The sequence below is a fragment of the Anas acuta genome, chromosome 1, assembly GCF_963932015.1.
Source record: "Anas acuta chromosome 1, bAnaAcu1.1, whole genome shotgun sequence".
Taxonomy (NCBI): Eukaryota; Metazoa; Chordata; class Aves; order Anseriformes; family Anatidae; genus Anas; species Anas acuta.
In genome coordinates this window covers 190,745,764-190,771,569 of record NC_088979.1, presented here as the reverse complement: position 1 = coordinate 190,771,569, position 25,806 = coordinate 190,745,764, and the positions used below count along the sequence as shown (strand labels likewise).

General features: G+C 43.3%; 1 protein-coding gene across 5 annotated transcripts in view; it reads right to left on the bottom strand.

The window, feature by feature from the left end:
- The window catches only part of ATXN7L1 (ataxin 7 like 1), a 114,504-nt gene extending 100,826 nt beyond the window's left edge, over positions 1 to 13,678 (bottom strand). For 2 of the 5 annotated variants that reach the window (XM_068669783.1, XM_068669786.1), the window contains exons 1-2: positions 13,360 to 13,678; positions 12,766 to 12,834 (exon numbers count right to left, since the gene is read on the bottom strand). In XM_068669783.1, the coding sequence (XP_068525884.1) occupies positions 12,766 to 12,834; positions 13,360 to 13,474 (184 nt within the window). In that variant the 5' untranslated portion in view covers positions 13,475 to 13,678. Of the gene's footprint in view, positions 1 to 12,765; positions 12,835 to 13,097; positions 13,168 to 13,359 lie in introns of those variants that run through there. The other 3 variants (XM_068669785.1, XM_068669784.1, XM_068669788.1) reach the window with 2 other exon arrangements.
- Between the last annotated feature and the right edge of the window lie 12,128 nt (positions 13,679 to 25,806).

The window sequence follows — 25,806 nt, the reverse complement described above, 5'->3', positions numbered from 1 at the left end:
TTCAGCATCCTTTCATTTCATTCCAGCGCAGGTAGGATTAGGCTGTCAACAGCAGCCATATTTGCATTCAAAGTCCCCCGTTTCGGTGACAAACGGATTGATTTCTGCGCATAGCTGTGGAACACCTTGGGCTTTTTCCCAAGGAAAGGCGATACATGAGAATTATCGGTCGTTACTTGGTTATTCTTGTGATTTCTTCCCATTCATTCACTTTCTCATCGCAGCAATGGGTGTGCTGCAGACACCGATCACATTTCATATCCTTCCTCTAGATATACACACACACAATCTCAATTATTACTAAAAGCAGTTTTAACACATGATTTCAAACGCAGGGAAGTCCTTCTCACACCCTCACAGTATTAAAATGAAGACGCTTCCAAAAGCACATTCTGTGTTGTTCTCACAGCACTCTATGCTTGCACGTGGTACTTCCAACACCTGCCACGAAAAGCCCACCTTGGAAGGGTTCTCCTGAAACAAATCCAAACTCCTGAGGACTTTGGTCACAACAGATTCACTCTAAGGATGAAAGTCCATAGCAAGAGTCAAAGCTGCTTACAATTTCGTATCCCATTTAGCCTCTAATCCCATAGCACACAAATAAATGGACATAAAAGAGCTAGTGAAGAAGAAGAGAATATGAAAGAATGACAAATGCTGGTGCGTACACGTTGTGTTTGTTTCTCTTCAGTTCTGGGCTAGTATCAAAACCAGGGCAGGTTTCAGGAGAACAGATGAGGCTGAAGCCTAATAAAGAAGGGAATATTTAAGTATTTAGAGAAGAGAGAGCATGTTTAGGAAACGGATTTAAGGAAGAATAAGATTTATCTTTCAGTAATGACACCGCGTGTCATTTTTGCAGTTCAACAATTACAAGTAGTTTCACTTTCCAGCTCCAAGACAGTAAGATAATACTAACAAGACGCAAAAACTTTTTTTTGGCTTTTTTTTTTTAAATGAACTGCGTTCACTAGAAAACTCTTCTGTACGCATCTTCCCTGTACGCTCTACTATCAGCTTTGATGCCTCCTTCCTCCACATCAACTAATTATTCTCTACCTCCTTCAAATTTCTCCTTAAAATAGCTGTCAGCATGCCTTTTTTCAACATTCATAGACAGACTTTTGTCTTCACAACACACACGGCTCATAGCTTTGTCTGAAGTACATTTGAAGGTCTCTAAAATACAGACCACCTCTCACCATTTTTAGAGCCACCCCTTTCATTTCTTTTACACTATTTAAGCATGTAAGTTACACACCTCTTCAAAGTTCTTCCAAACATACTTACTTAAAAGGCATTAAAAAAAAAAATCCAAGAAGCCCCACATTCAGAATAAACTGCCAGGAAAGCAAGAAAGCTTCACCACAGTTTTGTTTTGTCAAAAAACTCAGAAAACAGTCAGGGTAGCAACAGGTATCTTGAAAGCTGGAAACATAATGAAAGCTGCAAATAAAACCTGCAGCATTCCCTCATTTCAGAGATGCAGTCAAGAAGGTTATTTTTTTTCTGATGAATAAGAAACCCCAAAATACGTGAAGCTGCATTATGCCTTCCAGAGCCTAAATACCTACAAAGCTGGGTAACACACACCCAGTGTACTGTAGGTTTTGATATTAGCTGGAGAAAACTTACCCCAAGCACAAAATATACTATAAGTCTATAATAATACAACTATGCGCAGCTCACCATAATTCTAAGAGCTCAAACATTTTTTCTCCAATTTCTCCTTATGTTTTTGAATTGCCATGCTTTCAGTTTCTTAGTGTATTTGCTCAGGATTCTCTAAGTCTTCTAGAAAGCCAAAAAAAAAACAAACAACAAAAACATGAAACACAGAACACAACTGTGGACTTAAGAGACCTTGAAGAGAAAATCTGAAGACTTTTTACAAACATTAATTCACTCTCCATAACTGCAAGGAGATGTTTATGAACTAGTGGGATGACTGAACACTGACAGCAGGCAGGGAGACAGGCAGAAAGCTGCTTGGGAAAGAAAGGAAAGGGAATGAATAAAACCTCCCAAGCCAAAAGATCAGCTCAGTCTTCCTCTGTGTGTGCAGACAACTCTTTCTCCTCAGATTCTTCTCTTCCTGATCCTTTCCTTACACAGATGTTTAGATCTACAGAAGAAGTGTGAAAACCTGAGATTAACGTTTTAAAACACCGAGTCACCTGTATCAGGAACAGCCACCATTCCCATGTAACACCTCGAAAATCATTAAGTCCTGCTTCCTCAGAAGGAAAAAAAAAAAAAAGTGCCGTATCAAAACATGCCTGTCTGTAGTAGGTAGACAGTGCCAAGCTCGCTCTGCCATGCAAGACAAGCAAAAGCTCGTGTTTACCAGAGCGCTGAGGCTACACCCTGCACATTATGACTTATTAGCCTGGGCCCAGTCCATGAAAATGTAATCGTATGGCCTTGCCTTAGCTCTCAGAGCAGGAAGCACAAGTCAGGATCAGTAAGTGAGGGCTCTTGTAGGCATACAGCTGCTCCTGATGCCCTGTGAAGAACAGAACCACTGAGCTAGCAAAGCAAAGCCCTTTGATCTCCCTCACGGGATGTGTTAGATATAACCAGTGAACAAAGCACAGGAGCCTTCTACTGCCAAAGCCATGGTCTACACAATCATCGCTCTCCTTGGAGAAAGGTGAGAGCCTCTTGATTGCTCCTCTTCTTCTTCAAGGCTTTGAAGCTTCTCAAAGGCATGCCATGGATTCAGATGCGGGGTAGTCGGGGAGGGCGAGCTGCCAGCAGTCCTCTCTCCAGTCATCTCCGAAATAATCTTTCATCTGGGAACCTGACCCAAAGGCTGACCCAGCATATTCTGAGTGGCATCAATTTACTCCCTCAGCACTGCTTGTTATTGCCAGCCCATTATTCCCGATACCCAGCACTCCACCCTCTTCCACACTTACTGCATATTTTTGCCCTTTCTGTTTCTACCTTTGATGTTTTTTTTTCGCTTCTCCTTGTTATGACGAGGTCTGACTCCACCGATCCTGAACCCATGCTCATTTTAATGATATCCTCCTTTTAAATACCGTTTCCGCTGCTTTATCCTTGCCTGTCCTAGAATTTGCAGTGGAAAAGGGAACCAGTCTGGAAATGAGGTTAGTGCATTCTTTTTCCCCCCTCTCTCTCTTTCCCTGCTGCTTATTAAGCCGTGCCATTCCTCCAGTGGAGCTGAACCCACACCTGCAACTTCAGCCTTTTTTCCTCCTCCTTTTGACTCACTCCTCGAGCCTTTCCTCGTGTCCATCTCTTTCTCCACAGCAGAACACAAATACAAGAACACGAAAGAGCCAGAAAAAAAGACCACCGCAGAACACCTGTCCAAATCCTCTCTTATCACCCCAATCCTCACATCTCCTTTCCTGTTTTTACGTTCAACTTCTTTCTCCTCTTGCTCTGACAGCCAACCAGTATTCCCCCTGTCCGGGAGCCTACCTCTGATCCCGTGTTTTTCTAACTGCACTGCTTCTCTTTCTATCCGTCTTTCACCTTTAAACTCATTATGAGCTGTTTAATGACAAATTACACTTGCAATTTGTCTCCAGCTCCAGCCTGATCTCCCTTCAGCTGTCCCTTGCAATCCAAAGCAACTGCTTTCATTAAAATGTCTGAAAACCTCTTAGTACTGCAACATCACCAAATCTGTCCTCCGTAACCCTCGTGTGTCTTTCATAGAAAAATAAATTTCTCCTTTTGAAGCATTTTCCTTTTCTGATTTCCGTGATTCTGTCCTCTCCTGCTTCCCTTCCTCCCTCTGTCAACTCTGTCACAGGTCACTGAAGGCCTCCTTATTGCAGCTTCATCTTCTGCTTGGGCCCTGTTGAGCTACAATTTTTGCCTTCTCCTTCTTTCTGGGAATCCCCCGAATCACACACTCAGCTCCTTTGGACACAGGTCTCAAACAGAGTAGATTTATCTCTACACAAAACTCTCAGTCTATCTTTCTGACACCTCTCGTCACCAAGTAGCTGTCAGCTTCAGCTCAGCATGGCCAGAACAGACCTTAGATTTCACCTCTCCCCACCCTCCTGTCTCCACTGTCTTTCTTGATCGCTGTGGACAGCAGCAGCATCTCGCCCATCATTCAGATATGAAATACGATGTCATCTTTGACAATGACTTTTCTCTCGATCCATTTACTCGGGCTACATCTGTATCTCAATGATTCTCCCTGTCTTGTATCCTTAGGACAGTCTTCGCTCAAGATCTCCAGAGCTAAAGGTCCGTCCTTTGCCTCACAGCAGTCACTAAGATATTTTTGTTGCAACAAACATTCTCCTGCCTATTCACCCTGTTTCAAAAGTTATTTTGAGGAAATAGAAAAAATGATCTATCATTACTCTACATCCTTCTGTGCACAAGTCTCTATTTCAACTTTAAGCACTGGAAACAATTCAGCTTTGCTTTTCCGGTTCCTCTGTCTCAACTATGTCATACTGCCCAAATCCTACTTGTTCTCACATCATTTGCTCATGTTTCTAGAGGGTTCGTGATGGCAGTGTTCATTTATTAAGCTTCTAACAACCAGGCCGTATTTGCATTCAGGCCAGCTTCCACCCTCGAGTAAGGACACCTTGCAAGCACTTGCAGCACTACTTCACTGCTCTCTGAACATCACCTGAAAGCTCTTCTTGCACCATTCTAAGAAAAGCATGCTACTAGCAGTCAAAGTCTACCATCTATCATGCTGAGCAACTGTGCTTTTTTGATTTGTCAATATTAAAACTCCTGCTTTGTCATGTATTTAAAAAAATAGCTCTCTGTGGCACAATGATTTCACAACACACACACACGCACAGCCCTGTGCCCGTGCCCTGCACAGCAGTGTCCAGTCCCTGATGGGGCTCCTACACATTGGGATCCTGCAAACAACAACACTCCCTTCCTACTGAGGGCCGTGACAGATGAATTACTTACATTCACCCAGCTCATTGTCCTCCAGCTGACTCCATTATCAGCCCCAAACAAACAAGTTTTGGCTCTGTCGATGCTTGCTGCGGTGGCGTGGCTCCAACAAACTTTTCTGATCTAAATCATCGGGAGCATCCTGCCTCCACGGGGCATAACTAAGAGCTGCTGAAATAATTACTGGAGAGGTTAACTATCACCTGATAACCGACCTGACCTGCACAAGCAGCCAGCCTGAAGGTGGCTTCCCCTAGAGCAGAGAACACCCCTCAGAGATTGAGGGATGAACGCATGTGATGATTTACACTTCTGTAAATCCCCACTTCCCCCATTCTGACCATTTCAACCCACAAGAATGACAAGCTAAAGCCACCTTCTGCTACCACAGGGGTGTTTCAGTCCATCCTGTTTTGTCTTGGTAGGCAAGATTCAAGAAACTTGTCAACAGCTATTACTTCCACGATGCTAGCGCTGTCCAATCCAAATAAAACTTCAAAATCCCAGAGTCTCTGCCCCTCCTGCGTCTAGCTCCACCGCAGGAGGAAGAGGAAGAATGACTGGACAGAAAACATCAAAGACTGTGTATTAGGAAGAAAAACACACAATGTATAAACAAAGGAAAGAGCACAGCAAAGATCCCCTCACAGACTCAAACCCCACAAGCACTCGTCCTTTGCCAGTCATTCTTACATCTCGATGTTTCTTCGCCAGACATTCTTCTCTCTCTTCTGCCCAACACCTGCTCCAAGCAAACGGAAAGGGAAGCAAGCCCAAGCCCCTTGTGTGCTGTACGCGGCTCTGTCACAATACAACTGCTTCCGTTTTGCAGACGATTCAGGAGGAGCCTGGGGACTACGTGAAACTGCACTAGAAATAAATCGGTACCAGCAGCCGTACAGGACCTGGAACTTCTGCCTTGGAGTCCTTTGCTACTTCTGGCTGACAGTCCTTGGGATCTGGGACAACCACGTCTTTCCTTCCCCAGACACCACACATTTTATATACACGCGCTCACCAACACCAACCATCAGTAAGACCGAACAATTCTGAAGCCTTATTGCTGTCAAGAACGCAGGGAGGAAGATATGTTGGGCTGTATTATTAATATAACGTGGTGAAATGTGAAAGGAGACTGCTGAACAATAATTGTGGCATTTCACAAGTATGGCAGACATCTCTATTTCTCTTTAGCGTAAGACCACAAGCAATCAGAAAGCTCACTTCAACATCATCAGTGGCTTTCATGCATAACTTTTAATAAGCCACATGAGTTATGACGCAACCAATTCCTTAAAATCACCAACAATCAATCACAGAGTGGACAGAGGAAGAAAAAAAGAAATGAGAGAAATGACGCATGCAATAGCTGGTTTTCCTCTGCCCCATATCTGTCTTCAGTAACTGCAGGATTCCATCTTCAGTCTGAGTCAGCTCAGACAGATGCACAGCACGATGACAGAAACTGGATCACTTTACCCACACAGGGTCTCTCCCTCACCCAGGAGGAGAACCATCAAAGACTTCTCGCTACAGACTTGCTGAGAGATCTGTCAAACACCCTTACTGTTTCACTACAGTATTAGCCACAGGTTTTTTGGCACATAAATTACTAGCTTCACCTGGCACCCTGCACCATAAACTCCTGAATCAGCTTCTTCAAGGACAAGCCAAAGAGATTCTCCACCAAGCTGAACTTGGAAGACAAGAGCCGTTCAGTAACTTGACATCAATCCATACCCAATAGAAGCTGACAGTATTTTTTGTTAGTTATTCTAAAATTACTCTTAATAACAAGCTGTCATGACACTCGTATAACCTTATGGTGGAGTTAACTCTGAGAAATACTCATCCATACACTGCTTTTGCTGCAAGTGATCTTCCTTAGTGATGCACGTAGCGTTAGACATCGGAACTTTCCCTAGAAATTTCACCAGAAATTTAAGCTTTCTGCCAACAGATTGAGTGGATCACTCCAGCAATCCATAACTTAAAAAAAATGTATTTTAACCGTGTTTCCCATAGGATTTTCCACTGTTCCCATCTCATACACCTCAGCCCTGGCTAAATGGCCAACATCTTTTGCCGTGAAGGTAAAACAGAAGCTGATAATGGCCTGGTTTTTAGTTACCTAGGAACAGAAAGCCCATTTCTTGGAAATTCCTCCATTTCTCAGTGGCAACTTGTGTAGTCCTTCTTTAAGCATGGAAACCTGTATTTCATCTATAAACTCTAATCCACATGCAGAGGCAGATCAACAAGGAAGCACATGTGTTTCTGTATCTCAACTGAAATTAGATACACGTTATTTCACTTTCAGCTTTGACAACAGGGCTTGGGGTGCACTGCCGAAGACACGTCGTTTCCCTCTCTCTCTCAAGTCCCGAGATAAGTTCCAACAAGCAGAAGGAATGTCAGTGCCAGATCTCTAGCGGCAGTGCTGTCTGTGGACAGAAAGCCACACGTGCTTTCCTCACTGGCATTCAAGAGACATACCTCAAACTAAAGGAGGACTAAGCTCTTCAGAGCAACTCTGAAATACTGGGAGAACACCTGAACGTAAGATATGCTCCACCTAAAAAAACAGAGCTTTTGAATAAGTCATTTACAGAACATCAGTTTTAGATCCATATTCAAAAACCTCAAGATCCCGATTCAAACCATAGAATGACCAGAGAGCACTCCCATTACTCTGCTTTTGTTACTCAGAGCGTGGGTTGATGAGCTAAAGGACGTAGACTCTAGCCTCACAGTTACATAGTTGTTTTCTGAAAGCTGACCTACAATTCTTGCTAAATTTCTGGGCACAATCACACACAAGGTTTCATTCTTCCTCCACCACCGGTCCTCAAGACGCGTTGTCTGAGGCCACAACCAGGAGCCACTCTGCTCCCGAAGCTGTCCACGGAAAAATAGATGGAGGCAGGTATCACATCTATCAGGAATTTAAACACCAGAGCCCAAATGATTCAAACCCACTGCCATTTCTCGTCCTGAAGAAAACCCCCATCACGACCTTTGCTCTTTACTCTTATCCTCAGCATAAAGATAAGAACGGTAAGGAAAAGTTTCTCTTTAGGACGGACACATTTCTGTATCCTGCAAATTCTCGGGCTGTTTGCTCACCAAGCTCTACCTGAACATTACATCTGCTTAAGAACCAGTATCTCTGGAAGACCTTATTAGCCTACAGGGAAGAGAAATACAATTTTACAGTATTCACCCCTCTCTTTTGCCCACTACAAAACCGAAACCAAACAAAAAGATCCCAAATCACCAACTAAGGTAAGGTGACCTAAATCCACTGACCTCTTCACCTCTTCCTTTTTGGGCAGGCCATTACCATTTTCTTTCCCTCTCAGCCCTTCCCAACATTTCCCCTCACCACAAAAAGGTGAAAGATGAAGGCAATTAAAAAAAAAAAAATAACAGCTTATTCTTAAGTTTTTCTTTGATATGTTTTTAAAGGAGACAGACATCACCCTCCACAAACCACTAGCAAACAAAAAATTAAAGAAATCAAATCAACTCCCTGTGCTTACATTAACCAGCTGCTTGCTTTCTCTTCTTTCACAATCTTCTCATAAATAATTTTAGTTCTCTTCCTTGTTTTTCATACAGTACAATGCTGTATGCTACATCTTCTTTTTCCCCCTACAGAAGTGTTCCCTATCATCTCCCATCCTCCTTAACTTCTTATTTCTCCATGAGGAATCATAAAACCATCAAGATACTTTTCTGAAGAAAAAAATACTGAGAGCAGAGCTAATCAGCATCCTTTTAATTTTGTTCTGATGTTACCAGGGCATTTAACAGAAAACTTTCCATCAGATATTTACGTGGGAAGTCAAAACAGGAAAAATACTGGAAACAATCACCCAATAGATAAAAAAGCTCTGGTTTGCACATACAATCTTCAAGTCAAATGGTCACATTGGGGGCTGTACAAGTATCGTACAGAAAATCCCAAATTTTAACACAACATCAGAAAAACTGAACAGAGTATTTTATGTAACGTCCTTAATGCTAAACAATAATGAAACAGTCTGGTTACTGACAAGATTATCTAAGACAAAACACACACATCATCAGACTGAAACCTCAATAATACAAACCCACTGAACTGAGAAACTCAAGTTGACTATGACACCAAGCACCCAGATTTAGATCTAAATCCCACAGGTCATATTTAACCCTGCTGTAGTTCAGAAAGATGCACAGGATATCTTTTGCTCCTTTTACCAGCCTGTGTCTGCCTAGAAATACTCCCAGCACTTAATCCCCGCGTGTTTGCTAACCTGATTTTATACACAAATAAACAAGAGTTCCACAGGTAAGAAAAACCTCACAATCTTCTGTTTTCTTAAATGCTGTATAAAGTCAAACATATGCCTCCAAAATTAATCTAAAATCAGTTGCAGGTTATTACTGGCAATAAAATGCCACAGCATCTATTCCAACCATGCAGTTATGGTGACTTTTCACAGGACACAAATTGTCAAATAAATACAGGCTCCTTTTGTTATGCACGCTATCGGTAAGAAAATCTTCAATTCTTCAAATCTGCCATTCGACTTTTTAAAATTCAATATAAATTCCAAGTGCATCTCCTATTCTGATAACCCCTCTTCTAGCTAAGCTGGTTGGTTGGTAGTGATTTCTCAGATAAGTTACACAATACTGTTTCAGCTTCCTGATTAGATAAGCAGATAAAGTTGTTTTTATTTTTTTTTCTCTGGCACACACATTTATGCATAAAATTTTTCATTTTCTGTGAACACTTGCAACTTCGTAATCCCCTCTCCACAAATCTACGTGCCAGTAAAAGTCAACCATGGACAAACTGCATCACTGAAGGAAAACATAAAGTAAGTATTAGCATGCAAAAAGCAATCCTGTCTACAAAACTGAACAAACGTTCAGGAAATTTCTCTCCCTCTGTGCTGCCTATATACACACACACTGTAGAATAAAAGAAAGCAGCGAGCAATCTTCCTATGGCGTTACTCCTTCCCTACAGATGGGGCACAGAGTGCACGCAGCCTCAGGCATCTCTTGTGTTACAGAAAGGAACAGCATGGCCGGACCGTGACCCCTTGGCCCAGGGATGTGCTAAGAGGTACCCACCACGTTGGCAGGCGGGTTTGGGAGCCCATTTCCCTGCTGCCACTGCAGAACATCATCTCCTGAGTCCCACCCGGGCTGCCAGGAGGAAGAAGAGCAGCCCATCACTTAAATAAACAGAGGACGCGACCAGAAAGGAGGCAGTGACACAGGGATGAAGCTGGATGGAAGCACTTTTTTGACACCTGGTTCTACCAAACACAAATGAGCCCCCTTGTCATAAGGGAGGAGGCCATCACCTTCCTACCCCTTCCCCACAGCATCCTCCCTACGAACAGCTTCACTCACCCAAACGCACCCCTTGTCCCCCTTGTCTAGCTGCTTATAAGGGATATTGACCAAAGCTGACAAAACTCAGACACATATTGCAAGAAGCAAGTGTGGCAAGATCAGATTTTCCACTGTCTTTGTTGAACAGGGCTCTAATTTTTAATACTCACAGTCCTGCCTGTCTGTCACCCCAGTTACCTTATACACATAAAGCCTGATTTCTGTAGGACACCGCTTACAATCCCTACACAATTACCTAAGACTGCGAAGCAAAAATGAGTTGGGTTTGGTATTAAGACCCACCACAACTCCAATCCTTGTCTATTAACAAAGCAAATAAAAAGAGTCAACACCTCACGCAAGAGATGTGTGCAGTATCCGAATAAGAGCACAAGCGTCTCTGCAAGTATGTCAGCAATGTTTTCTTTAAACCAATCTAACCCTTCAAATTTTTCCCCACCTTTACTCTTAAGGATAGCGAGGCTCAGGGAAGATTTACAGTGGGCGTTCAGACACGCGGGTGGGTGTGGTGAAAGCACCTGTATTAACAGACTGCTTAAGTGAATGCAGTAGAAATATTTCGACACACGCTAATTTATTCAAACTTTTGGGAAGTTCTTTCTAAGTGATACCCAGCAAGTTACCACTTGGAAGCAAAACAATTCCTAAAGCTTTTTGTTTGCTAAATACAGCAGTCATTTTTGTTCATTTCTTGTTTTTCTTTTAAACTGTACTGCAATGCAAGCACTATAAAAACTAATAAGCAGTTCACACCTGTCACAATCAATAGCAATAACGACATTACGCTTTGTTTGGAAATAATTTTTCTGGAGAGCACGTTTAAATAGATCTCCCTTGCTGGAGTCTCTAAACTCCCCAAAAACAAACAAGGAGAGGCTACAGCTCACAGCCTAGACTGAGTCGTTCTAGGAAACGATTTGCATATTAGGTATGACTAAGGAGCACTGATGCTCTTCAGTCTTTGTCTCAAATAACTCCACAATGAGAATTTGTGCTCAAGGACTTCTAGGCACAAAATATTTTACCTCAACAAGTGACGCTCCTTACGGAGGCCAAGCTTTAGTAGCAAGATTTTTGTTCAATTGCTTTTGAATCAAGTGTATGCTCAATGCTACGGATGGACTCACAGAATGTTTGAGCCTTGAGTGTTTACCTATAAATAAGCTACATTAGAATCCCAGTTCCGTCTCTAACTTATTTTTGGGCCGCAAAATAGAGTTCAGGCACATAAGAGTCAAGACGGGAATACAACCAAGCTTGGTGTCTCTGTGGAGGCCTTTCAAAGTGGAGGTTTTATGCTACTTTTAATATATTTTTATTTAACGTGCACTCCACTCCAATCTTGTAGTTTATCACACAAATTTATGTTGCTGATTAATTCATTCTTTTTCTAAGGGCTCGCTTATAAGACATAATATTCAATTGAGCTGCCAAGATGCTCAAAATTAAACACGCCTGTAATGACAACAATAATATGATGAGAAGCTTAACATCATTTCAGAATATGTATTATGACATTACAGGTAATAGTGGGATTTCTCTCAGCACCCATAAGTCACGGAGAAGTTTCACTATGATGGGATCACTTGTTATGAACCGATTTCACAAGTATTACTCGCGATGGGAAGGTTACAAGTGCATAACACTGTTCCTAACAGAACAGGAACAAATAGAAAGCTACATATATGTCCCAAACCATTTCACTAGCTGCATTAGGTGTTACTCCAGTACCGTGTTAAGGACACGCATCACAAACAGAATGGGTCAGATGGGTTTGCCTACGCTCACCAGTGAAGTTTCTCCTTCAGCAACTGACAGAACTATGTCAAGTATGGCATATTAGCAAACACCATTAGCCTGGAATTTGCCTGTTCGTATTTATGGCACCAGAAAACCTTATGACCCAGATGACCTTTTATATTTGTTTTTGCATAATACGCATGACTTAGCCTGGCATAAGGTGGTATTAGATGCTGGCCGCTTCAGTTGACTGTAAATCACACTCGGCAGCGAGAATGAAGGAATAAAACGCGATTCAACCTAAAGTGAATGAACTCAAAGATCGCGAGAGACTATTTCAATGAATAAAAGCGTTTTCTGCGGGAGTCGGCGACGATAACACAAGGCTTCAAGTTGATGCCCGGGTTTACACGCTCATCTTCAGCAAGGAGCGAGTGGATCGTTGCGCCAAGAAGGTCCTCGAAAGAAATCCAATATGGCCACTGACGTGTGGGGGTGCCTTTTGACTTAAAACCGCCTCATCCCTTAGCATGCTGCCAGCCTCACGCATAACATCACGCATAATACACCTGTTCTGCTCCTCGCACTTGGAGCCAAGTTGCCCCGGGGACGGCCACCTGCCTGCACCCAGCCCCCGAGAGCGGGCGGACAGGTAGCGAGGCGCGCCACGCACCGTCCACTTACCTTCTTTATTAAGCCTCATCACCTCCCTGCTCTTTCCACCCTCCTTTCCAGCCTCTTCCAGCTCTACACCTGCGGGCGAGAAGCGGCGTCAGGCAGGCCCGAGGGGGGCAGGTATTGTTCAGTGCTGGGAGTGGGGGGGGGGGGGGGCGAGGACCTTGCGGGGCGATTCCCCCCTCACCGCCACCCCCAGCCCGGGGGCACCCAGCCCCATGCACGCCCCCCACCACCCCCTTTCAGGGCATCCCCCTCCCCATTTCTCTCCCTCCCCACAATTCCCGTTTTTTTTGGGGGTGGGGTGGGGGGGGTTCAAGCGGCGGGGCACGGCGGCACACATGGCAGCGGGGGCTCGGCGCGTCAGCTGAGCGCCCGGGGGGGCGGCACCTCCCGCAGCACGGCCCGGCCCGGCCCGGCGGGCGAGGAGGAGGAGGAGGAGGAGGAGGAGGAGGAAGGAAAAGGGATTGTGAGGGGGGGTGGGGGGTGAGGGGGGTGGTGTCGGCCCCGCCGCTCCCCTCCCCCGGCCCCCCCGGCCCCTGCCCCGCCGCCGGGGGAGGGGAGCGGCGTGCGCGGAGCCGCGGGGCCGGTCCCTGCCCTTACTGTGCGGGGGGGCGGCGCCGTGAGCGTGCGGGGGGGCGGCCTCCCGCACCCAGGCGGCCCAGGGCTGGCCCAGGAACGCTTCGGGACTGGGCACGGGCCGCTCCAGGGCCGCCATGGCGCCGCGCCTGCTCTCCTGCCCCCCTCCTCGCTGCTTTCCCCCGTTTCCTTCGGCGGCGGCGGCGGCGGCGAGCGAACGAGCGAGACACGGGATTCGAGAACGCCGCACGTCATCCTCGGGACGTTCCGCCGCCCACACGGGGGTAGTGTCAGCCCCTGCTCCCTATCAGATCGGGCTCCCCGCCGCACGGCGCGCATGCCCGCGGCGCCCCCCCCCTCCTCCTCCTCCTCCTCCTCCTCCTTCTTCTTCTCCTTCCCTCCCTCCCCGCTCCGCCGCGCCTGCGCTGCGCTCCCCTCAGCCGCCGCCACAGCCACCAGCGGGGCCCTGCCGCCCGCTTCGCCCCGCAGTAAGTGCCCGGGACGCGGTGTCGGGAGCCCGGCTGCTGCCTCCTCCTGCCGCACACGCCCTGGGGGTGTCCGGCTCGCCGCTCGCCATTTTGTGGTGCGAGCCCCTGCCTCTGAGGCGCTCCGGTGCCGCCGCTGCGCTGAGGCGAGGGGAGCCGAAAGGCTGTAAGGCTGTAGCGCGGCGCACCTCGCGCAGGTAAGGAGTTTGAGAGAATAAACTGCCGGCCACAGGGCCGCACACGCACACTGGGGGAGCAGCCGGCGCTGTGCAGGCTCCACACACGGCGCCCTTCATCCCGCTGCTCCGTGCCGAAGAGCGAAGCCTCCAGCTCAGCAGACGCCTCTCAGGGTGTTGATGTGGCCCTCCAGGGGTCCCATCCTGCCTCTCCTTCAAGGCCCTTTGTCACCGATCCTTGCTGCCCCAACCCCCTGTGGGACGCTGCATGCGATTAATTTAGGCTAAAAAATACCCAGGGCCGGCCCAAGGGTTGGAGCAGAGCCCAAAGGTGAGCAACAAGAGTAGCTCAAGTCAGCAAAGCAACCTGGGGATGGGCACACAGCACTGCAGCCTAAAAGGGATTTAAGTGAATTTCTTACAATTCCACAGAGATCAGGCTCTTTATGACACTAAAATGGATAAACACTCAGGGTAAAGGACAAACTCCCTTTGCCTCGTATGCAGTGTCAACAGATGCTGTATTAAATACAGACAGCGTTCACACTCCACCTCTTCCAAAAAGTAGCTGGAATATACAAGCCCCATCTTTAATATCTGGAGGCAAGCCTAAAATCTTTCATACCATATGGCCTGGCCAGAGTGCCTCCAGTCATGTAACACTAGCTACAAGAAACTACAGGAACACAATTAAAACAATCAAAGCAGCAGAAAGCTCGCCAAAGTATGCCTCAAAAGAAAATCAGTCAATCGCGGCAGGCTTGTTAGCAACCAACGTGAAGCAGCCACGGGATGTGTAACCTTAGATACACCACACGTGCAACTTCCAGAAGCAGGAAGAGCAGTCTTGCTACGATACAAAGCCCTGGTGAGATTTACCTTGAATATTAAGTACAATTCTAGTCAATAGTTTAAGTTAATCTTCCCATAAAACAGGGCGGAAAGGGTTATCAGAGAGATCAGAGGAATTAAAAGTCTACAGTATGAGAAGAGCTTGACTTAGTCTAGCAAAATGTAGCTGGAAACGGATATGATTGATGTTTTTAATTATCAGAAGACATAATCATCAATGGGGAAGAAAAAAATAAAGAACAAATAGACATAAATTGCTTACACCAAGGTTGAAAATTAGAAGGTTTCCGGTTGTGAATGAACTATATAATAGCTGCGTGCAAAAACGGGAGACTGGACTTGACAACTCAGAATAAAAATAATCTGATGTTTCAATTTTCATTAAACCATCACTACAATACTAGAATATTTCCTGTTTTTTTTTTTTTTCTTCCTTTAAAAGCCCCTGCTATTTCTGTTCCTGGCAATTAAAACAAGCACCTATTTCAAAATTAAATACTTCATGCTCCTGATTTCAATAGCACATTACAACAGAAAACCTTAAACTGTGCTCACTGCAAATAAAAGTTTAGTCAGGAATAGCGAGATGGAATTCCTTAAGAGGGATAGTAAATGTCATGAAGTTAATGGTCAACCGTGTTTGGCATTTGTGCTCAAACTGACTGCAAGAGAGTTGAGCAAAAAGCCTTGACAACAGCCAAATAGTCTGGTAATTAACGAAGTTGCACTGCACAGCCTTATGCCATAATGCTTCTGTGATTACCGAAGATAATGTATCTGGAGAGAAGATTCAGAAGGAAGACGCGAGCACCCAGGAAATCCCCATCAGTGAAAACCAACATAAGATTTCAGGGAAGTACATATGGCCAAACATCTAACTAATATTAAACACTGCCACAGGATACACAAGCAATAAAGCAATTCCTAACCACACAACTGAGAAAAAGGGGAGGGGGGAGGGGGAAACTATTTAATACAAGCTGCCACAAAACAAGCAAAAAAGTGAAGAAACTTTCCAACTTTAACACATGGCACTAATCTACATGCTGCTTACCATGACACACTGCAGATCTACAGTCTAGGCTCTAACAGAAACAGACCATATGAAAGAACATTAGCATAAAATCAAAGATGCAAGATGTACCAATTCCCTCCTAAAAAGAAACAATCCAGTGACTTACAGTTTGAGAGAAACGTTTCCAAAGCCCTCCCAAAGGAATTCTCCCTCCTCCCTACCATATGTATTCAAGAGCAACATTATCATTAAACAAATGGTTCCACAATCATCAGAATGGATGTGCTCAACTTTCCAGTGATCACCACCTTTACTTTGAAAAGTGCAAGCTCTGCTTTGATTGTGTCCTCACCACCCGTGTGATCTGCACCAAGGAACGAACCCCATCCCTTTGGCTTGTAGGGTGCAGGCCCCGAAACCACAGAAAAGTAGCCTCTGTTCTGCACCAGGGTTCTTCCTCAAACCTGTTTCACTCCAGATTGGAGGCAAACCAGTGTGTGTAGTGTGGACGGCTGTATGTTTTGCTCCAGAGCCCTACATCCAGACAAGAAGGTGGGCGACCTGGCAGTTTAGAAGCTTCTGCTGTGGTGAATTTGAACTCAGGCTGCAGCTTTACAGCAAAAGGGGCATTCAGATGGTTTCTTCTCCCCTTTTTTCTTTCACAGCATTTGTACAAGGACAATTTTAGTTAGGACTTTTTACTCCTCTTTCAAATTTGCTGGTATCAGTCAAAGAGATCCAAAAGTTATACATGGAGTTAATGGATCCAGAAGTTATAGATAGAGAGGAAAAAAGGGAGGGAAAGGCACAAACATTCGAATCACGGAAGACTTACTTCCACAGGAAGTGAGTAAAGAAAATGCACATGAAAGTGCAGATGAAACATCCTTTATATTTCTTCTCCACCTGCACACACAAAAGTTTAGTTCTTTTATGACCTTGAACAAGTCACTTTTCCACAGCGAAAGAGTTCAGTCAGTCAGGAAAGGTGCTTCTTTCCTTCCTCAGTCCCTCTGGATTTTTTTCTGTTTGTTTCAAATGCAAAGTAGGGGCTTGCTCTTACTATGTGTTTTTCAGAATTTGGTATAATGCAACCTTGATCTTGGTAGCAGCTTCTAAATACTACACTGATTTAATCATTACATGGAATTAAAAAAGAAAACTATAAGCAAATTAAGGAGTTTAAGTAATAAGCAGTAAAATACGGATGAAACCTAACTCTAATCTTTTTAATCCATATCTTACTAGTCTTTAATAAGACAATCTCCAAATGCAAGCTTTCCACTAAGCAAGGAAGAGATAAAAATCATATGTTCCTATGTACACTTACTAGAATTAAAGACTTGGGCTTCGCAAAAGCACAGGGAAAGTTACAGCATTTAGAAGAAATCCGAAGTTGTGTCCTGGCCTTTGGTTTGTATGGAGATCAATTCAACATTTCTGTAATTTTCAGGATCTAAATGCTGAGAGATAACAAAACGAAACAGCAGTTCCCACATGTGGCTGTCAGGAACATCACATGTAATCACCGCGTACAAATAAATAATGACATGCTTGCGTTTCAGCTCCGCTGTCGTATACTGAGAAAATACCATGAGGTCGCTGAAGCTGCATGTGCAGTCACAACAACAACAACAACAATTCGTGAACCTCTGTTTTAAATCATGTATACCTGACAACAAGTGCACCAGATGGCTTTAAACTGGCTGCAAAAGTATTACAAAAAACAGCTGGATAAGGTTTCAATATCATAACGAGATTATAAACATATGATGTTCTTGTGACAAAAACATTATGATTTAAGCAGCTTGGCAAGATTCATTAGTACTTTTCAGAATCCTGTTTTACAATGGATTTTCCACAATCGTGGTTTTATCTTATAGAACAGAAATTATTACAGAGCAGACAGTTTTATGAACCCAGGTATCCACTTTGGTGGGAATGAAACAGTAAATGAATCACAAGACTTTCTTAAAGACAGTCAGTGATGGAGTTTGCATAAGAAAAGCTCCAGCAAACTAGCTGGCTGTTTTAACCTGTTGACTATCTATTTGTAGTTAGTCTCTCTTTCCACTGTGGATAAATGAAATTTCTTATTGCGAAATCTGCATCTCAGGGGAAATGATACCAGAGAGGCTGGGACTGAGAAAGTGCAAAACCCACAAATAGTCCTGCCTTTCTGTGGTGAAACTGATTTTGAAACTTTTTCTTTTCTACAGCGTAGCATCCTAGTCTGCTGTGTGATAATTCCAGTAGCTAGATTAGTGAAGCAAAATGGATACCTAAAAAATCCTACACTGAGGTTTCTGCAAGCGGTGCATACAGGATTGCCATTAAAACAACTCAACACCTAGCAAGCCAAATGTAAAAACCACTTTGACCCACTCCCTACAGCCACGTTTCTGACGGAAGTTCACTCCCTGTACTGTTTCTGATCACTGTGATCTCAGAAGGTGCCTCAAACACTACGCGAATGCCATCATAAAAGCCTTTAGCTAGAAAACAGGATTAAATAGACACTTATAGCAGAGAAATCTATTTTAATGTCCCCTGAAATAGCACAAGAGAAAAAAAAAGTCTAAATTAAGCTTTTGGTTCCATCTTAGCCAAAGAAGCCAGCAAGCCAGCACTTAAAAAAAGAAACAGGCAGAGAAATGGAGAACTGAAAAAGAAATTCTAAGTGACAGTATAATTTTTCGTACATACCACTGCTCTTGTATCTCAACAAAACATATTTCTCAAACAAGCATTTCAAATTGCTTCACCCCAAACAAAAAACAGTGCTTGAAACACTACAGCAGCACTAATCAGATGAAATAGAAAATCTAAAGAAAGGTATGTTGCACAGAACTATGCCCAGAAAACGCACAGTACATTATCTTATTAGGGTGAACTCTGGAAAGTTTAAAGAAAAATACTACCAAAAAATGGCCATGAGCTAGAGGTGGAAATCAACACTTAACTACACATTTCAAACCCAGGAGAGTTACGCAAGCAGTGTGAAAAAATAAATCGCACATCCTTCTGTTCCAGTGTCTAAAAGCCTGTTCTAAACAGTTTTGCTCACATATTGGTTGTAGTCTTAAGTGCATTAACACAGCACTGTACTGCAGCTAATTTATCCTGCTCTTCAAGAGGATAATTTATCTTACCAACTGTATTAGCAGAGCTGGTGTGCCTCCGCTATCAAAGCTAGTAACACTAATTATCATTGTATTTCTAGAGAGGAGTTTTTTGTACAGTGCAGACATGCATCTTTGCTGGACACAGGAACTTACCAATTGCTTGTAGGAAGCAAAACAAGTGTTTCATTTTTCTCTGTAAGGGTTTCAGGTTTCAGCCGGGAGCCTCGAAGTTCATTCAGACCCATCTTCCTTACCAATACTTCAGCTCCCCCAAGACTGTTCCCCGTGTCCAGGCCCCCACCAGACACCTGAACATCTGGTCTCAGTGATACGGTACAACCCGTATCAAACAGGGATCTTCAAGTCACTTCTTAAAACACACTACCCAGGGTCCCTCACCTAACACTCCATCAGACAAAATTATGACAAGAAACTTTGGGTTAGCCCAGATCCAGGGAGTGCACTGGTAGCAGAAGATTGAGTGCTAGATACTTAAGTGTGACTGTTTGGGAAGATGGGAGACACGAATGACAGGTCAAAGAGTACTTCACAGGCTAAAATTGAATTTCCCTGTATTGAGAGGCACCCAGAAAAGATCACAGTTGGATTGTTTCAAAATAACAGTGCATGTTTCATAGTGCTTCTTAAAATTATTAAGCATATCTAGTATCGGTGCAGCAAAAATCGCTTGTATTTTACCTATTAAATATTTATCTGGTTTGTTTTATTCAGAACAGTTTCTTGGTAAGTAACGGCAATACTAATATTTTTATGGCCATATCCAAAATAGGCTCTTAACCATCCAGTCAGGACAGAAAACATTAAGCTTGTAGCAATTCCTTGCATTTTTGAAAAACATGACAAAGTTGTTTAGATTTTGCATGATACTTGGGGATGGAGAAAGTTACCTCGCCTCAGTATTGAGTCTGCATTCAGACAGCTCGGTCCTCTCCTCGACTTGGCTCCCTCAAAATGCTCGTGTGAATAACAAAAGCCACAAAATGCAGGTCCCCGAAGATTTTCACACATTTCCCATGGTGTAGGTGTAGAAATATACTTGCATTAAAAATTAAGCTCGCCCTGTTGAATAATGCATGTTATCCCTTTCCATTCACCCCGCACACTGCGCGTGCTACCTGAGCACTGCGTAGGCAGCACACACCACCACAGCAACTTGCTGCATCTCTCTCAATGGGTCATAATCAATTTTCTTTTGTTCCTTCTCAGCATAGAAGCCGTATTGCTCCTGTTTGTATCCCTCTTTCTCTCCGACTTACATTTGCTGAATTCTGTACCTTTTTCTCTGTCACTTTCAGCCAATGCACTGCAGGGTGGGTTTTCATCTCCCACCAGGTCACTCTTGTGAAGCGCTGTCCTGGGGTTTGTTTCTTGCCCCCAGGCTCTCACTGATCGCCCTCCCATGTGGGCCCAGCTGCCTCTCCAAACACCACCACGTCTGTTAATACTCCCTGCCCTGCTTTTTATCCCTTCCTTGCAGTTTAGAGCCTGCCTTCCTCCTGCCTCCCTCACCAGAAGACCGGTCTCTCCCGTATGTCTCTCCCAGCCCCGAAGACTCTCTCCACCTCCTGCCAGCGAGCTGCCTCTCTCTTCAGAAAACTGTTTGGAGTTTCTTCTATTGAAATGCTTCCTCACCTGTGGAGAAACCACCTTTTCTTCTTCCTTTCAGCAGGCAGCTCTGAAAGCCAGCTCTGCCTCTCCTTGGGAAGCTAGAAGCCCACCACGGCCTTGCACTGGCCAGAGGCCAGAGGCCTCTGTTTGTCCCCTGGTGCAGGGGCCTTCTCCCCCATCTACTATTTTCCACAAATTCTGGGGTGTCTCACTCTCCAGCAGCTTGCTGATGTCCACTGCAAATGGGGGCTCATCCTCAGCCCTCCCAGGCAGAACAGAGCCCCAGCCACCCCAGGGCAGTGGCCAGCAGGGTGGGGAGGCCAGCAGGGCCGGGCAGGGGTTTAGGGTACAGGCACCCAAATTGCAGCCTGTGCAGGCTGTCCCTTGGCATTCAGAAGCCATTTGAGTTTCCTTCAGCCCAGCTCTGAAAGTTTGAGGCCAGCCAGATTAGAGGTTTCAGAGGGGGCCAAGTGGTGAGGCCTTTGGTGGTGGTCACGTTTGGGCCCTAAATCACTTGATAGCAGCGGAGGCCAAACCTGCTCACATTGGCTCCCTGGGCCCTTGCTCAAAGGGAGCCAGCTCGAATCAAACCTTGCTTGGGGTTCTGAAATGTTTTGGCAGTTGTTATGGTATGTCCTATTTCCAGCTTGTACAGGAAGCAGACGTTGAAATCACAGAAGAACGCAAGCCTGTTCTTCTTGTATTTCTGGCTGAGGCTGGAAGTGGAGTGCCAGAAATCAATTGTATCTGATCTATTGTACAGGAAAAGTCTCCCGTAGCTCCTTGCATTGACACGCTGACTGTTCAAGGAGCTTTGTCCTTACGAGATTCCAGCCACGAGCTAGCAGAGTCAAAGATAGCATCTTCACGTACAGCATCTGGAAATTCGTTACAGTCCAAATGGATCCCAAAGGCTGTAGCAGGAATTTGGGTACAGTGAGTGACATGCCTGGCAACTAAAGGCAACAGAAGTAAAAAATATATTTTATATTTAAACAGCAGCTTACATGCATTTTTTTTCCACTTTTTTTTTTTTTTGATAGTCTAATTCTTCAAAATGTCTCACAGGCCAGCCCGCACTTCTGTCAAGTTCTTCAGCAGACATTGTGCACAGACACTGAGGTTGCCGAGACCAGATTTGGATGGACCTCCGTTACGGTCTCACAGATCTAATGAATGTTGTAATTAAATCCTCCTCATAATGATAAAAATAGGTCATCCGTTGATGGTCTGTTTATTGGAAAACCATGGTCTGATGAGTAGCCACTATTTCCTTCAAGCAGACAAAGTGTAAGCAAACAGATCTAATGATACGTGGAGTTAAATACAACATAGGCAGTCAAGAAGGCAAAAGCAAATACATTAATAAAAATATTCAGCCTTGCCTCTGAAGGTAGCACAGTTCTGAAAAACATAGGGGCCAAGATTGTTAGCCAAATTTCCAGGCTCAGATTAAGAAAATCGTTGTAGATCTATCAAATATTTAACTAGCTAATAACCTCCAGTGGTGCAGCTCTGGGCATTGAATTATGTCTTGTTTTCTAGGTACTTTAGCATGAGACATCTCATACATGAAAAAGCTGCAAGACTAACAAAAAGTGAGCAATACCGTTTTAGGAAAAAAAAAAAAGTTAACTAAAAATCATTATAAAACTCGTGTTTGGGTATTTTGAAGCTTAGATACCCATTTATTTGATGTGAGATTGTAGCTAGAACTGGTTTTTGTTTTCTGAACATTTTCATTGACAGATTAAAAAAAATGCTTTTCCTTTAAGGGACAGTGGACATCTGTAGATTCCCTCTGTGCTTAATTCTGCTGAATTATGATTATATAACATCAATTAAAAATATTCAAAGTCAACACAGTTCTTAAACACAAACTCCTCTTCTTCCTTATGGGGAATTGAAGTCTTATTCTATATATACTAAATTTGAGCGCTTACATTTTTACTTGCATTCATATTTACATTCAAGGGCCCTGTAATAAGCTGATAATAGAATGCCAGTTTTTCCTGCTGCATTAAGAACATTATTTTTCTCTTGGCATCGCGGCAGCTAATGCATTCAAAATACTATTGGAACTGTAGCCTGTGATATAGGAAAGGCTACCAAAATTAGAAGGCTTGATGTATACTGGGCTGAAAACTTGTGCAGAATATTATCTGTCTAAGCAAAAATGGACTGTCAGCCCTCTGTGGCAAGAGGTGTCTACTCTTCTGGTTAGGAGAACAATGGAGCCTTTCTTTCCATGCCCTCACACATCATCAAAATTAGCACAATTGCTACAACTCTGTCAAATCTGTTAGTAGCATAAGCAGTGTAATTTTACTGAATTCTGTGTTCCTGTCATAGTATAGCTGGGCACTTTTAAATATTTCTCGAGCTGTTCTTAACCAGTGAAGCAAAACTTGTGTCATGCTGTTATAAACAAATACAAATAGGATGTTGGAGGTTGTATGTAAACAGAGTGAATTATGGTGGTGAACAGACCTCACAACAGTCCCTTGATTAACACAACATTTAATAGGAATACAATATGAATTCCTAGAAATGGATAAATAAGTTTGGAGGGGTTAGAAGTGGTCTTTTTGGAGGACTTAACAGATGTGCTGTGCCACGACTACGTGTCCCCTGGATTTGCAGAGGGAAAACTTGAAAGGCTAGGTTGTGAAGGGGCTCATATGTGGATGAATTCCTCCATTTATTCAGGGTTTAGTAATTTTGCCTATGGAAATTTATACATCAGTTGACAAAAAAACCTCAGTCTGTCCTTGTCAATCTGAATCTTAACATAGCCAACTGTTCTGTGCAGTTCTTATGCTGCATTTGTGGTGTAAGAGCCTAAGAGCATGCTGTGTTGGCCACAGGATTATTGGTCCTAGATTTTGTAAAATTTCCCATGCACACTTCTAAAACAACAGCAGAAGATTATGAGAGTTGGCAGATACCACAGACATAATTGTTTTCAGCAGTTAGAACAGATGTTTTAAAAACATTTCCTTATTCAAACCTTCAATTAGTTCAGGGCTGGTGAAATGCAGTCCCTCCTATTGCCTCCAGCCCTCGGTGTATCCATTAAAACTGGACCGCTTCTTGCAAGATGGTTGAACTCACCAGCATTTTATTTCAAAAGGGCACATGGGTAAGAAGTTCCATCAATATCAAACCCTCATGATGTCACTGTTGTTTTACTTTCCTTTTCTCTTGTCCTTTCAAACTTGAGCTGACCTGGGATTAAACATTGTCCTCATAACTTACTTCTCTTGCACTAATAGGCTGACCTCAGCGAACACAAGAAATGGTTGGAGTAGCAAGAGGTGAACAACAGTACACGTGATCTTGACTGATTCATTTGTACCCGTATCCTGCCTGCAGCACAATTGGCCACACGTCAATGAGAGAAGTTTTCCTTTCTTTTCTATCCATTCACTTCCCTGCTCTGTTTACCTAAGCAGCAGGAGTCATCTTAACAGTTGGTAGTGAGATAAGATACAGAATCGAATACATCTCCTTGTCCCTCAGGAAAGACCATTGGTAATTTCTGAACAAATGTCTCATTCTCTCTAGGATACTCTGAATGTAAATCTGGAGAGAAGAATTTCTCCAAATAATTACAGTTTAAATGCAGAATCTCAAATATATATATATATAATTATTTTTTTCTTCTGGTGTACATTGAATACATGCTTTAAGAAATTTCCTTTTTCGTGGTTGCTATGGTAAAAAGCAGGCCCCAGTCCTTTTACTTCAAACCCATGAACTGCAATTAACTGTTTAATGTTGTAACATACAACAGCTCTAGTAACACCTTAACAGCTTTGAGCATGATACTCCATCATCTCAGCAGATGGTGATTTTTGGCATTCTGCGTTTTCAGTTTATTCTTCTCTTTTATAATCCTTGCCATTATATCTTTTGGAAAACGCTCCTGGACTAACTTAATTGCGATTTGATTACACTGAGCGATTTCTTGGATCTTTTCTATTTCCATTAAAGATGACCGATAAATGAGAAAAAATATGTTTGTACATGTATCCTTGGCAGCAATTATAAAAGCAGATTTTAAAGAACTTTAAGAATCTGTTTCTTCTTATCTGTAACCTTAAAAAATGCAGTATTGAAATACCCCATGTATTCTATCAGAGCGCTACACATCAACAGACAAGGAGACGTAATTGATTCTTTTGTGAAGAAAGAGCCACCCTGAATGTTTGTCAAGAGTCTGAATTGAATGAGAGTTACCAAATTGAACTTGTTTTACTAAAGGGAATTGCCCTTTACTATTATTTCTATAGAGCTGAAGACTCAATTCCCCATGAATTTTGTTCATTGTTTTAAAGATTTATGGCTCATATAAATCTGTGTCATGTGGAGATTTAACCATATTTAGAAAAAAAGTTGACTTTGTCCAGACATTATTAGGAGCAAGATTGTCTGGTGAAATTGCTTTTCAATGGCTTTCCCTCTTTCTCCTATATAGTATATTTATATTTCACTTGTAATATTATTTTTTTTTTTTTTCTGAAGTTAGAAACGTATTCTTTGGATAAAAACAGAAGCGTTCTTCATTTTGCTCCTTGAAGGGATTTTATGTATTATGCAGGCAAGACACTTCAGATGTAGATGTTGTCTTAAATTATGTAATACAGGACCAAATAAAGGCATGGGTTTTTTTGGTATATTCTTCTTCTTCTTCTTCTTCTTCTTCATCATCATCATCATCATCATCATCATTGCTTCTTATTTAGAAAAATAAAACAATGGAGAAAAAGGAAAAGAACAGTTTTCCCAGAATCATGAGAAGATAATTTTGCAGTTTCAGGTTTTAAAATATGAATGTCTCATTCACAGCTATTTCCTGGCTGACTCCAGGTTTCTCTGATTATTATTTATTCAGTGCTGATAGTGTGTTTGACATTGTGCAAATATAGAAAGAGATATTCCTGTGGACTATCTGCCAGGATTTCCTAGTTGTTAGTGGCAGTGTTAGCCTCTTTAAGCAAAAGCTTGAGGCTGTCTTTAAAACGGAGATGCTTATCCGTCCTGCCAACGTGCAGCTTCATACATAAGACTGTGGGAAACACTGCTCACATGCACCCAGCAAGGCTTTGGAAGGATGGCCCCAGCAGAATTTAATTTAATTAGGACAGCAGCAGCATGTGGTAGCTCTAACTGATCAAATCTTTAAG